Source organism: Octopus sinensis, linkage group LG3 (assembly GCF_006345805.1).
Source record: "Octopus sinensis linkage group LG3, ASM634580v1, whole genome shotgun sequence".
NCBI classification, from domain to species: Eukaryota; Metazoa; Mollusca; class Cephalopoda; order Octopoda; family Octopodidae; genus Octopus; species Octopus sinensis.
The window spans coordinates 47,107,251-47,124,027 of NC_042999.1; the positions used below are offsets into that span (position 1 = coordinate 47,107,251).

Below are 16,777 nucleotides of genomic sequence, written 5' to 3' on the forward strand. Positions count from 1 at the left end.
GTTGAAGCCTTCAGTGTGTCCCATGTTTTTACTCTCATATCACTTTCTTGGTGATAGCAAGTGTAGTATTTAAATTTGCGCCTAGCGGTGTGTCTTAATTTCTCCATTAGTGTAACACTAATGAAAGCACCAATCACTAAATGGAGAGTGTAACCAGATAATCCCCTGATATATCAGTGTCCATATCTAAAATACTAGACACCGAAACAACTCAGTCTTCCATATCACCTTAGATGTCTCAGGCGATTAAGATCTTACTGAATTAAACAGCAGTATAGCCCTTTTACAATGGCAGATGATACGTTGGATTTTATTATGAAGTTCTGCAGTACACCAGAGAATACACGACGTGAAACGGAATTGACTTCGCCAAGCTGATTGGTAGTTGAAGACGGTATCTTTGGAGGTAAATCAATTAACCAAGACTGTAGTAACCCCATGGATTTGCGCATGTTGCTTGAAATTTGATAAAGATGATCGAATGTTTTCTTGCATTAACAATCTCAACTCTATTAAAGGCAACCTAGCAGTAAACATCCCATGGTATCTAGTCACGACTACTACCTCTTCTCATAATAGCTTATCACAAAAATCAAATATTTTTTCCAGTGTAGTTTTCCTTGTAAAGAAGCTACACTAATTTTATAATGATTTAGCCACTATTTCTTGCAGTCAAAAGAGTCACAGAGCGGCACTGCCACTGGCGTGCGAAACCTCTGTCTAGAAATGTATTGTGCATGTACAAAAACCTGACAATTGCAATTTATCTTTCCACATTTGATAAAAACGCTATAAATCAAATAATTTGGTCGATATCATTAGCGTATTCATTTCTAAAATATAACGTGCTAGTGCTACTTCGGCATAAATCATCAAATGATTAATTCATTATTATTGGCATAATTTGCAAGAGATGTGAAACCTATCGTGTGCAGTAAAAATAGTAATGTGTGAGAGATCGAGAAACTTTGTACTCTATGCACAGACACGCTACTTAAAAACGGAATATTTCTAAGGTTATCATATAGATAAACATGATTGCTTATATAATGTAACCAATCAATTATTAATAATAACCTTAATCGTTTGTAGGATTTTTCACAATTTCCTCCTTAATCTCCCTGTAATCTAATTTATTTGGCAGCCTCATTTAACCCTAATAGCATGTATGTTCATGGTTTTATTCTTCAATTACGAAGTCTAGTCCGATATTCTCTTTTCCAAGCAAGTTGCATTTTCCTACACAGCATTTGGTATCTTTCTATATTCCGATTGTCATTCTCATGTGTTGGCTGATTTTATGAATTACACTTAACTAGCTGCTTATTGCATCTTGCATATGTATATATTCTAATCATCCAATAAAGATACGGTTACATAGCTTCTTTGTAACATCTGTACAAAATTGAACATTCTTTTATAACATTTGTTAATTAAGTCAGAATTAGACATAAGTGTACATGGGTAAACCTATATTTGAGCAAGTTTCTTTTTCTTCTTTTTTTCTTTCTACTCGTTTCAGTCATCTGACTGTGGTCATGCTGGGGCATCTCCTGGAAGAGTTTTACTTGAATAAAGTGAGTGAGGGAAATGTTTAAAGCCTAGTATCTATTTTATCGGTCACTTTTGTCGAACCACTAATTTACAGGGAGTATAAACCCGTCGCCACCGTTGTCAAGCGCGGATTGGCGGAGGGAGATAACACATGCACACACACACACTCACATATATATATGTTACTGTGTGTATGTCTGACCCTTCCCACAATCGCTTGACAACTGTTGCAGGTGTGTTTATGTTTCCGTAACTTAGTAGTTCAGCAAAAAAAACAATGATTGGATAAGTATAAGGTTTACAAAGAATAAGTCTTTGAGGTCTATTTGTTCGACTAAAGGTGATGCTCCGGCATGGCCGCACTCAAATGACTAAAACCAGTAAAAGAATAAATACATATACGTGTATGTATCCTTCTCTTTCTCTCTCTCTGTATATATATATATATGTATATAAAGGGAAAGTTTACGAAAATAAACAAAAGACGAAGGCAGGTGGTGTACAAACAAACAAACGTATTAGTATAGCGCTCAGGAATAGAAAAAGTCTGTTACGTTTCGAGCCTACGCTATTCTACAGAAAGACATACAGAAAAAAAAACAAGGAGAGAAACAAGGAGAGAAAAAATGTGTGTAGTAGCTAACGATGTCAGCATTAGATATATGCATATCATCATCGGCATTCAGGATCCTATTGAATCATTATCAACATGCCGTTCATGATAGAATTATTGCTGCTGTTTTTGTTGTTGACGATAATAATGATGAAGGGGAAGGGGAAGAGGAAAGACATAATTAGGATAGGCACTACGGTATTAACAATCATTTATACTTCTACCATCATCGTGAACATGTTGATCAGCATGATAAATACTATTATCAACAAGTTCCTGCTCTACAACATCGTCGTCATCACCATTATCTATTCATCATCACCAATACCACAATTTCCACCAGCACCATTGTTACCGCAACCACATAACCAACACCACTGCCACCGCCATGAAAACTGTCATCATTACTATTCACATCCTTGTCTACGTCGTTGTCATCATCATCAGTATTAATTATGAAAGCTAATAATAAAATCACAAGACCATCTCTCAGTTGGTGTAACTTCCACGTCACGGTTCTTATGTTGACGTACAGCAGTGATGGATAATTAGGCGATTCCTCATTGTTTATCGACAAACTGCTAACTGTCAACAATATTGAGCAGTAGGTGTGAAGATAAACAAATTAGAATGTTGCAGAATGAGATAAGCAACATATATTGGCATCAACAGCCACAGTATCAGTAACTCCACCTCAAACACTCTACATTGCAACCAGCCTCACCATCTCCACTACTGAGCGAGCGAGAGAAAAATTCCAATAGTATACATTCAGTCGCTATCACTATTATTACCATTATCATCCACCATTTCCACTGCCAAACTCACCGCCAATACCTCCTAAATAAGCGCTACGGAAATAGAATTTTTTTGTTAGAAGATAAACAAGTCTATTTTTCCTCCATTTCTGCAGAAACTTGCTTGTCAGCAATTTTACTGCAACCACTATCGCAAGTATATATAGCAAGTGTATATATATATATATATATTGTTCGTGATGTTATTTAGTATATATATATATATACTAAATAACATCACCAACAATTTCCCCGTAGAGAACACCACCATCCTCTCAACTTCTGCTGCCAAGTCCATTATATCTTTGCAAACAGCTTCATTGCACAGCGATTAACAAACGAAAAAAGTAGCATAATTTTTATGTAGTTGATAGTCTTAGTGTCAGTACTGATTACATATCTAGGCCGGTGCAGCCACCATTAAACACACATATTTTGGATCACATCCTTCAATCTGGATAGCAAAGCCTAAAATCCTATTATCAAATTGATTGGTGAATTTTGTAAGTCTATAAGAACCAGTGTATTTATGGACCAATTTCTTAGCTTTTGTTTTCCACAGTGTCTATATTTGCCTTTCGTTGTTTTCTGAAATCTCAAATTTTCTGCTTTTCTCTATATATTTTGGTCTCTGGGCTATTGCTTCTCAAGTAAGGGCAGTAACTAAAGTCCTCAAAGTTGCTAAAAATCCAAAGAACTCATCACGTCTCTTTAGATTTAAAATTAAGTAGTCATACTAGCAATCAATTATTTGTATGGTGCGACACTTAGTGGTGGGTGTTACGTACTTCTAACGAGAAAAAATAAACTTCTAATTAGTAAATGTTAAACAACGAATGTCCAGCAGAAGAATTATTATCTTCGTAAAAGAATATTTCTAATGGTCACACTTTAATACGCGAATCTCCATTATTGCTAACAAAGGGCTTCCGACATCAAAACGTTTCGGTTCAAAAACTTATTTAAGTGTGGTCCATCAGTTATACAGTTTCTAAATTTTACTCAAGTTGTTTGGAATATGTCATAACAATACCCAAGCAGCAAAAAAAATGTTATCGATATAAACTAAAGGACGTTCATAAGAGAACTACCAATTACATCGTAATAATTAGCAGTTGTAGCTTCCAAATGATTATATATGTATCACTTTTCGACTAGGTAACCGCGGTAGGGATTCGCTGGAATTCTTTAGCACACAATCCAAATTAGTCAGTCAAGGACGTATGTATTTGTCAATCAACAGTAACATGTGCCCGGATATGTATAAATAGAAAAGAAGTGAGATGAAACTGAATAGAAAAGTGATAAATAGTATATTATACCTTGTACTATTGTAGGAATAGCAATAGTATATCACACCTGACGTTGTCAGTTTCTTCTGAGTATCTTTGTAGAAAAGTGTGGACAGCGGTTGAATGACAGTTAAGTCGAAACGACATGTAGACGACTGGAGTAACAGTGAACATATATTTAGATATTCCTATGTGATATCAATAGTACATATCCGCATGAGGGATATAGTCATTGAGTATGCAAAGGTAAGGTCATGAAGCTTCATATGTAAGACATAAGGCTGAGCTAGTTCACGTGTTTCATCTAAAGGCTATTTATTCCATGATCTCCTAGTTACATATTAAATAGTTTCTTTAACACCATCGATTGCAGCTCAGGTGCTAGGTGAATAATCATTGTCTTTGATTCCAGTCCGAATCACGTAAGACTAGGAAGATAAAGATCTCACCCAGTTCAAAGTAAAAGCACTGCTGGTAATCCTATCCATTTATTTTCGCCGACACGGGAAATTAAATGAGGAAAATACAAGTTAAACTGCTATGCATACTGGAAAATTAAATATTAAGGCAAGAAAAGGCATCAAGAATAAGAATATATGAACAACGTCCATGGTGAATCCACCGTGCCCCAAAGCATTTCGTCCTTCTAAGAGTACTAAACGAATAATTGGTGAATGTGATGAATATCTGAGAACATTCGAAGAAAGAAACAGAGTAAACTTGTGAAATACTTCTGTAGCTGCTACTTCATGCTCTTGCTTCTTGCGGTTGGGGTCATACCAGTCATACCAGATCCTAGAGACATCATCATGCGTAGATTCGACCAATGTCAATTGAATCATCAGCATCTACAGCGGCCACATTATACCGCATGATATACGAAGACTTTTAAAGAATTTCCGGAAAAAAAAAACAAAACAATAAATGATACTTTTTTGAGAATCAACAAAAGTGACATAAAAATAAATAGGGACCCGAATAGAAAATGTGCATCATCCAGTTAGATCCGTCAGTAAAGAAATCTATATTCATAAATCCCACAACAAAAGTAACCCCCTATGAAATATATTACTCGCCTCATATGTGATATATATTCAAGTGCAATGCGTGGGTTTAAGGGGACGACTAAACTTTTTCGTGTGTATATGTAATTTTTTTTGTGGCTGATATAACAGTTTTCTGATGTGTAGTATATACATCCCGTTGGATATAATATTTTTCGTTTTTGCGAAGAATATAAGGATTAAATTTAAATGCGACAACAAATTGTACCAATTACATAATCAGATGGCCATATATACATACGTATGTGTGCATTTTTATGTATGTATACTTATTACATGCATATACACATATATTTTATACAGGTACATGTACACACGAATATAATATATATATATTGGTAAAAACGGTAAGATAACAAAAGAAAGAAAGATACCTCAATATTACGTAAATATTGGGATTTATCTGTAAAATAATGTGACAATTATTTTACAGATATATATATATATATATATATATATATATATATATATGTGTGTGTGTGTATGTGTGTGAGTGTGTGTGTTGTGTGTGTGTGTGTAAATTTACATACAGACAATATTTGTAAATATGTTTGTTATATGCCTCTTTGTTTTGCAGATATTCGACTGTATGTGATCAGATGAGTGTCCTGTAAATCAATCCAAAAGCTGGGAGTGATATTCTTTCATTTTCATGAATTACGTATGAAAAAAATGCACTTTGTAATCATATAATCTAATGCACATTTGACAGTATTTAATATTATATATATATATTCATTCATAGAGCACTCCGTCGGTTACGACGATGAAGGTCCCAGCTGATACGATCAACGGAACAGCTTGCTCGTGGAATTAACGTGCAAGTGGCTGAGCACTCCACAGACACGTGTACCCTTAACGTAGTTCTCGAGAAGATTCAGCGTGACACAGAATGTGACAAGGCTAGCCCTTTGAAATACAGGTACAACAGAAACAGGAAGAAAGAGTGAGAGAAATTTGTGGTGAAAGAGTACAGCAGGGTTCACCAGCACCCCCTGCAGGAGCCTTGTGAAGCTTTAGGTGTTTTCGCTCAATAAACACTCACAATGCCCGGTCTGGGAATCGAAACCGCGATCCTACGACCGCAAGTCCGCTGCCATAACCACTGGGCCATTGCGCCTCCACATATTTATTCATATACACATGTATACATACAGGTACACATACATATATACAGAGACATACAGGAAGGCGCATGCAGACAGACACATCTCTCTCTCTCTCTCTCTCTCTCTCTCTATATATATATATATATACATATATATACATATATATATATATATATATATATATATATATATATATATATATATATATATATATATATATATATATATATATGTATATATATAAATGCATCTGTTTTTACAACTAGTATAATATTAGGAGGCCTCATATAATGTGTCTTGGCTTTTTCATTTGTGCAAAAGCAGTTAGATACAACCTATCGTGGCCCATACAAATATACACCCAGATATGCATGCGAACACACGTAGTGTGCGAACACAGGAAGTACGACTTAGATGTAGAAGTGATCCTTTAAGCATTAAGATTTGCATTATATGTTTTAATTACTGACCTGTTATAGAGTACAATATCCGGTAACCATATTTTCTCACATGGTATGCGAACTTTTTCCAGACCATTATAATCCTCTGGTTTCCATCTTAACCGCTCATCGTTCCATTCCTGAAAATAGTAATTGCATAATGAATTTAGAAATCTGTCTCACTTTGAAATAAGTTGAACATATTAGAAATATTTCAAAATAAATGGTACTTTGAAATTGTTGATATTTGTTAGATTCACCTAAAATGAATTTCGATATTGCACTATCTTTTACGTTTTTGCTTCGTTATCTGCATTGTGATTTTTCAGAGTACAGCTAATTTTTTTGTTTCTACGTTTACTGACTGAGAATTTCTACACACTTTTTACTCGTTTGAGTCATTTGACAGCGGCCATGCTGGAGCACCGCCATCGTCGAAGAAGTCGATCCCGGGTCTTATTCTTTGTAATCCGAGTACTTATTTTATCAGTCTTTTTTGCCAAACCGCAAAGTTGCGGGGATTTAACACAACAGCATCGGTTGTGAAGCGATGTTGAGGAACAAACACAGACACACAAACATGTACACACACACACACACACATATATATATATATATATATATATGTATGCATTTATATATATATATATATTATATATATATATATATATATATATATATATATATATATATATATATATATATATATACATATATACGACTGGCTTCTTTCCGTTTCCGTCTACTAAATCCACACACAAGGCTTTGGTCGGCCTGAGGCTATAGTAGAAGACACTTGCTCAAGGTGCTACGCATTGGGGACTGAACCCGGAACCATGTGGGTGGTAAGCAAGCTACTTACCACGCAGCCGCCTCTGCGACAAGAGAACTTCAGTAAAATATCAGTATCTGCATGCATATCTACATTATACGATGCATGAATTTCTTTCAAAAATAGATATTACTATTGATTTCGAATTTTGGCACAGAGTCTGCAATTTCGGTGGGGTGTGAATAAGTCGACATATTCCAGTACTTTACTTTTTCGACCCCGAAAGGATGAATGGTAGTGTCGACATCAGCGGAATTTCAACTCAGAAGGTAAAGAAAGAAATGCCACTAAAACCTTTCCCGACATGCAATTGGTTCTATCATATAACGTACTTTAGTACGATATTGATATTCAAACATCCTGTTTCTTTTTATTGAAATCATCGATTTTAAATAAAAGCAACTATTAGTTTCCATTTTATCTCTCGTGAAAATTTTACATTACATATTAGAGATGTAGATATTACTAGATATATTCCGGTCATGAAATAAAATTCACGTAAATTCATTCCCAATCATGTGCTCTAAATTGAAAAATAAAGAATGCCAGTTCGATATAAAATCGTTGGAATTTTACTCATTAAAGAAAAAGCGTTGGAGGAAATTAATTACTTGCAAAGATAAATTGTATTCAGAACGTAATTTGTTTTAGAAATCATAGTTTCAGGTATGATAAGAACGTGTATATAATGTATGAAACGGTTTAACACAGACACACACATTACTGGTAGCAACAAATATTCCAATAAGACCTAACTTTTTACACTTCGCGTTATTTAAAATAATTAGCATAAAAATATCTAAATAAAGCAAAACACTCTCGATCTCAGGGACTGAGATTGCGATATAATTATGTTTGGTTGAACAGATATTCTACACGAATAAATTATGTAGGCATTCCAGATTACCCTATGTGATATATTGTTTGATCTAGGGAATGATGTGAACCTATGCAGTATATATAATGCTAAATACTACATAACTTATGCAACCCTCTCAACTATATTTTACTCAGATAGCTATGTAATAATATAATTTCATACATGTAGAGAATTGAATCCTGAATAATGGAATCGTTATCAAACAGTATACATAGTACGTGGAAAAATATTTCCATAAACATATCATACGAAACTGTTCATGTATTTTGAATTGTAGTAATATCTTTTTTTCAGGAATGCAATGATTTTATTAATGTAACTTTCTAAATCATTAAATTTTAATTTTGTATGTTAGTCAGTCAATTTTTTAAATTCAAAATAGCAAATATTTTATTTAAATGAAATTGTAAGAATTTTTTTTAGTAACTCATGATTTTTTTTTCAGGTACTTCATGTAAAATATTTTAAAATGTAATTCAAATTCAGAAGAAAATAAAGCAATACAGTCATGCATAGAATAAAATATAACGTTAAACATTTTTTTATTTCGATTTTCTTGATCTTTGAAATTAATAATTTTATCATTTATATAATAGCACATCAACTTAAAATTAAGATCTGCATCTTTACTGAAAACTGTTATGGACGATAACATTTATGAAATACATTTACTGAATAAAAAAACGTATCTCCCTCATATTTCAAACTGTAATTATACTATAGCATTTTGATAGGATTATTTTGTAAATGAATAATGAAGGCAGAAAATATTTTGATAAATATTATAAATATTCAATATCTGATCTGCATGTCAGTCTTGCGTTATTAAGACGATATTACATAGATAATATCTGCAAAGTTACTGTGTTGCAATATTGTAATAATTATTTCTACAACAGGTAATTTCGGAGAGGTGGGGACGGGGTAACTTCTTTACAGCAACCCCAGTTGTTGTCTGGGACTTATCTTATCAAACTCAAAAGGTGAAGTCGACTCCTGTATGATTGGCACTCGGAACATAAATCTCGGAGAATCACCGTTAGCATTGTGTCCAACGCGGTAACGATTCGCCCAGCTCTCCGCCCTAGCAATATTGCAATGATTTAAAAGAAAATATCCAGCTTGCTTTATATTAGACAAAAAGGATTTAATGATTCAACATATTTATTGCAAAACAGTATTTGATACTTTTATGGAATTAAGTCAGCAAGAAATGATTGAATCATGAAATCTAGTAATACAAATGTTCATTTTAATATCTCCGAGACTAAGCGTCACCAATGCACGTAGTTCGTTCGAAAATTTAGTGAAAATACAGGCATATATATGTGTGTACATGCGTGTGCGCGCTCACACGGGCGCGCGTATATACATATATAATTAAATAAATATATAAGTAAATATTTACGTATATATACACACACACACACACACACGCACATATATATATATATATATATATATATATATATATTATATATATATATATATATATATATATATATATATATATATATAACGTCACCCTTTTCAAGCCTAGCCATGTGCATGACCCCGGTTTCTGTGGCGTATGTGTTCTCCCCAGCTGGACGGGATGCCAGCCCATCGCAGCGTTACTCAAGAAACAGGAAGAGAGAGTGAGAACAAGTTGTGTCGAAAGAGTATAACGTACAACACGGGTCGCCATCCCCTCCCCTGCGGAGCCTCGTGGAGCTTTTAGGTGTTTTCGCCCAATAATCATACACAGCGCCCTGTCTGGGAATGGAAACCGTGATACTCCGACCGCGAGTTCGCTGCCCTAACCACTGGGCCATTGCGCCTCCACAAACACACACACACACATATATATACCTACCACCTACTGACAATCTGCTCATTTTCTCATGTACTCATTATATTTGATATTCTGTTCTACTAATAAATGTGCATGTATTCATCTAATACATTTATTACTATAATTCTATTTACCTACTCTACCTTATCTCGAACCAACCCACAAATCCCTAGCCCCAACGCATAAAAATACAAATCATAGTATCTGTCAGCCTGCTATAATTAATCCATAAAAAAACGTATAACACCTCAAAGTGTATATTTTCCCCTCTGAAGATATTACGCTCGGAAATATGAACATAATATTTCATTAATTCCCTGATTATAATTGAAACAGTTGTAAGGGGTAATGTTCGATTTGTTCTTGATAATAAACTCTTATCAACTTCACAATCTCAATTTTGTTCTTCCTTTATTTGAAAATAAACTATAGGTTTTTATATGCAAACCCACTATTTTAAAGAAATCAATTCCCCACCAAATATTTGGTATTGAACCAAAATTTCCTTGGATGACACCAATCCTTCATGAAGCTAACATAACCGCCAATATATATATATATATATATATATATATATATATATATATATATATATATATATATATATAAACAACTTATAAATAAGGGCAAACGTAAAAATTTCTAATTACGAACTAACCCTGAAATCGGTCCGATATGGTAATAATGGAATTTTTTAGAAATTTATGTCGGCTTTTTTTCGAGTACCGTGCGTATTGTGAAAAATTATATGGTAATGGACAATACGTCTAATTTTCGGTATATTTGGCATTAGAAATTTTTTCGTTTGCCCTTATTTGTAAGTTGTTTATAATTTTAACCTTTAAAGGTATTTTTTAATATGCTGGCCATTGATGAAAAATTTTTTCGAGAAAAATCTTATCCTATATTAAATATATATACGTATATGTATGTGTGTGTGTGTGCATGTATTTTTGTATGTATGTGTGTGTTTGTGTCTTTGTGTATGTATGCGTATATAAGTATGCATACACACACACGCGTGCCTGTAGTGTACACGCAATTTTGATCTGGAAAGCATTTTGCAATTTGAAAGTTGTTAAAAGATAACTAATTAAAATTTTGAAGTTTTCTAAAATCGTAACATATTTTATGCTTCGCACTAGAGTGTTAAGTTCATTATTATGGTCTTATTATTAACATGAAGAGTTATTTTAATTGCATTAATTAGGGTATAATGCCTCAGTTATCACCCACTACGAATTTTGTGAAAATAATATTCAATTAAATTAGCTACATTTTATCAGCTGTGTCATACCGGAAATTTTATACGATGCACTGGATCATTCGATATTTTTCCCTAAAATGTCCATGGTATGCCATAATGTATTTTGTGATAAAGTTTATTAATTACTAATGAAAACAGTGTATAATAATTTACAAGTATTGATTAAGAAATATGTGATGTCTGTGTGTATGCGTGCGTGTGTTAAATAGGTTAGGGCTGGGAGTTAGTTGTAGTTTTAGTAATGTTTTTTTGTAAGTGATTGCGGTGATATGAAGTCATGTGCAGTTGGGATGGGTTATAAATCAATCGATTTACACGTTTTGCCACTCCATTTTTTCAGTCTCTTCATCTGTTTTCTCTCCTCATTTCTTTCTTCAGAAGCGTTTAAGTGGCTTGAAACGAAAAAAGGTTTCCTCCATATTTCCTGAGCGTACAACTAATGCACATTTTTGTTGTTCTGTCACCTGCGCCTGTCTTGTTTGATTTTGCATAATTTTTAACTACCTACCTTCTTCCAACCAACCAACCAACCTACCTACCTACCTACCTACCTACCTACCTGCCTACCTACCTGCCTACCTACCTACCTACCTACCTACCTACCTACCTACCTATCTACCTACCTACCTACCTACCTGCATACCTACATACCTACCTACACAATTACATATAACTTATTATGTATGTATATATCAACTATCTATCTATCTATGTAACTATCTATGTATCTGTATTACTCTTAATCTCCTTGCATATATATATAAATATATATATATAATATATATATATATATATATATATATATATGGGTGGGTCTGTTTGAGTGCGTGCGTGTATGTATACATGTATATATATATATGTGTGTGTGCGCATGCGTGTGTGTGTGTGTGTACGTACGTATACATGTATACGTGTGTGTGTATACTGTACTGTTCTGTGATGGTAAGATCAACAAAAAAGTACTCCATCTGGTAAGAGATAAATATTATATACTACAGACAATATACGTTTTTATGTACCACTATTTGTTTGATGTCCTGAGAACATTGGAGATATTGTGTTATAACACGTATGGTATCCCAGCATAATCGTTAGACACTACCCACATGGGTGTCTATATATAAATGTGTGTATATATAAATGTATCTACATGTATGTATATATGCATATATTGACAGACATATAGAAAGAAGAAGGAAATCCATAAATAGTTACACAAGTGTAGTACAGATATAATAGTTTTAATATTTTCCTCACTTTTACTAGATATGTATCAGTTGATAACTCGCTACCGAGACTGCAACTTCTACAAAAACTATGGTAAACACAACAGACATACCTTCAACGCGGGGTTACGGACGTGCTAGATTTAGCAAACAAAACCCTATGAAATCGCTAAGGATTAGTATTTATTGATACTTAGAGCGAGAAAAAGACGGACTCTAACCTTTGGAACACATTTGATCTTATATCTCGGCAGGCAAATTTTGCTTGTCTACGAAGACACAGCAACGGAAGAAACAATAAACGAAAGACAATGAAGAAAATATAGCAGGAAATCTGAATGCTCAAAATAGGGTAAACGGGAAGATATTAATTTACAATAATAACTAGATAGCAATGAATAGGTTATCTATTTACTCAAAACGTACTTTACTTTCTTTGCAATTGAACATCAATCTTATTTACGGTACTATATTCATATAAGTATGTTCGGAAAATTTCATACGTATCTACTGATAACATTCTCATTATAACAGATTTTATAGTTTCCTTTTCCTTAAATCAAAAACTCATTTCTTTATTTATTGCTTGTTATGTAAGATTTCTTTTTTTTCTTTTTTGACGTGGATGTTTTCAAGAAAGGGATGGAAGGTCAAAATTGTATTATCTGCTTTCGGACGATTTATATTCACTAATATATTTGCCATACAGAATCACTTTTACATCCATAGGTATATTTTTGCACGTAAATGGTACCCATGTAACTCTATTGACATTCGTAAACTTCCAAACAGAAATGCAGTCAGAAGAAGACAGAAAATCGATTAATTTCGCCTTGGTTTTTTCTAAAGATAGTGTTTGCTGTAAAATGTACAGATGCGATAATCATTAGATCAAAGCAACGAAGCGATTATTGTCGACTAAATTTCTATACATATGTTAATGATCTAATAATTCGAGAATCTTTTAACGCATGAATATTTGTAGACTATGGATATATGGAACACTACAGTGATATTTGTATAATTTACATTTGTTACACAATACCACATATGTAATGCAAATTACGTATTTCATATATGTTTGAATATAGCTTTGCGCATGTATGTGCACATGTGTTCCTTTGCTTGTGTTTGGATCTCTGTGTGCTTGTGTGCATATATGCACATGTATTGCGTTATATTACATCATGGTGTACAAAAGACACTAAAATTATCTAGTTGTCAATCTTTTTACCCTGATGAAAGTTGGCTTCACGGTAATGCATCCATCTCAGGCTGCTTATCTTTGACATTTTGCTCACTCCATCAGCTAACGTTACAAGTATTACGTAATTCGTAATTCTCAAACCCAGAAACAGCTGTCGGACCTCATTTACCACGCCCTTTCCTCTTAGCTTTCTTTATTTTTGTACTCCGCGTAAATATATAAATACCTATAACATTATACATGTGTGTTTTTTCAGTGAGAGTTGTCAGAGTTTGTTTCAATTTATATATATATATATATATATATATATATATATATATTCCTTTAAATATTTACTTGCACATATGCATACATGTATATTTTATATTTCAAGTTCAAACGTGTTTATTTGCAACACTATCTCTATATCAACTGGTCTGGATTCATATCAGAGCCGCTCTTTAACCCCTCGGACTTAGTCCACAATAAAGATCATGGAGTGTCAGTTCAACCCATTTGAGCATTACTACGTGTTTTATACATTGAGCATCCCTGGATCTCACCTGCAAACATTATACATACATGCGTGTGTGCATATGTGCGAGCGTATGTGCATGTGTGTGTGTGAGTGTATGTCTGTATGTATATATGTGTGTATGTATGCATATATCTATCTACCTGCACACACATTGACACACACTCACGCGCACACACATACACTCACAAGCGTAGTTGTACAGGAATGAATATAGACAGACACTAATGTATAAAAGACTGGTGATGCTATTTAATCGATTCTCTTGCCTGTAAAATTTAATTGCGCCATTGCGTTGCAATAATTCCCCTTAAATGCTGTCTGATATTTTATGAGCACATACGCCCAAGAGATTAGAAATATTATAAATCCGCTAACAATAAAACAGGTCTTGTAATAGGCTATGGTCTCTTCATGTTTCACACTCATAATCCTGAACCAACGACCCCATGCTTGTGCTGTCAGTAAAAATTAATTTAAAGAAATCCATCGATTCTATATTTTAGCTCATGATAAAAGATTCCAGACGGACATTAGTTTCGTTGATAGAAAGAGGAAAAACACTAGAAAAAAACAAAAATAAATTGTCATAATGCTTGCAAGAAGCGATAATTTTGATAATATCGATAAACAAAATTATGAGATTTTTTCAATATAGAACTCATGTACTTTTGGTAAACATTTGTTTAGGCTGGTGTGAATTTTATTACATACAAAATTTGGTGTATATTAGGTATTTATATTAATATATTTGTATTCAAGTAATAAATGACCAGTGTTCTCTTCTAACAGGTTGTTTTTCTTCGTTTCTCTGTATGATGATGTTGTTTGTGTTATCCGTGTGTTTTGTTTCTTCAATATTTGCTCTACTATTTTTAAAAGCACGAAATTTTGCTGATGTTGAAAGTTTTGCTCCAACGGGTTTTCAGTTAACTACTGAAGCATATTCACATTCAACAAAATGAGAAAATAATTGGAGTATGACAATCATTTCATTACAAATAACATTTGATTGACGCAATGATAGAAAAAACATCCCAAGTAAAAGAAAGACAAATATGGTTAGAAAGGAAAGATTCAAATTCATGAGACTTGTTTGTCACGTGATTTTTTTCTAGTTTGATGACGAAAAAGAAGAAAATATATCTATTATATTGTACGTTTTATATCATGCTATCAAAACAGAAATTGCACACTCAAACAGTATTTTTTGCAGAATTGAAAAGTAATTTCAAAGTACATTATAAAAGAATTTGAACAGAAAAAACCGATTTCTATTATCGAACGTTCATTTCTCATGGGCGGGTTTCTTGAAAAAGAATTTCCTTTTTATTTTCAATCATTATGTTCCTTTCCAGATTCTTGGGTCTTAAAAGCCAAACATAGCTTGTTAGTTTTATGTTTCGAATACTGAAATTATGTTCCTCCTCGCATGAAAAAGAATGACAACGACAGACAAGGGGAGAGAGAGAGAGAGAGAGAGAGAGACAGACAGACAGACAGAGACAGAGAGACAGAGAAAGAAAGAGGAAAACATGAAGAATGAAAGGCGGAGAGATAGAGGAGAGAGGTGTAGAGAGAGAAGAAGAGAAAGTGAAAGGATAGTATGACATATCCTTAGAGGCAAAGTTTCCAAATGTTAATAAAAGATTTGTATTTATATACTTATATATATATATATATATATATATGTGTGTGTGTGTGTGTGTGTGTGTGTGTGTGTGTGTGTGTGTATTTGAGTGCGTGTCTATATACACATAAATTATTTAAGCACATGCGCATCTGTATATATATATATATACATGCTTATTGGTGCATCTAGATACAAATAAACACTGACTCACACGAGGGCGCACGCGTTGGCACACACACACATACGCATACACACATATATAACTATGCAGCTATCAGTGTCTCACTCTCTGTGTTCGATTTTTATTATTTTATTTAACTGGACGATTTCACTACTGTTCTTCCTTGTAAACTGTGTGTGCTACTTTACATATACATAATAAGACACATGCTTAAATAAACAGATCCTTGAAAGACCACGTATAAACTGTTAGGCATATATAAGGATATCTATATTTGGATATATGGATATCAATGCTTTGTCAAGTAAGATCTTGAGCACTAATTCTCAAAAGG

At 33.5% G+C, this 16,777-nt stretch overlaps 1 protein-coding gene across 5 annotated transcripts in view; it reads right to left on the minus strand.

Annotated features, from left to right (window-relative positions):
• LOC115209272 (neuronal acetylcholine receptor subunit alpha-10) overlaps positions 1-16,777 on the minus strand; it is a 1,238,615-nt gene that overhangs the window by 79,552 nt on the left and 1,142,286 nt on the right. For all 5 annotated transcript variants that reach the window (XM_036500962.1, XM_029777579.2, XM_036500961.1 and 2 more), the window contains one exon: positions 6,900-7,009. In XM_036500962.1, coding sequence (XP_036356855.1) covers positions 6,900-7,009 — 110 coding nt within the window. The remainder of the gene's footprint in view (positions 1-6,899; positions 7,010-16,777) is intronic.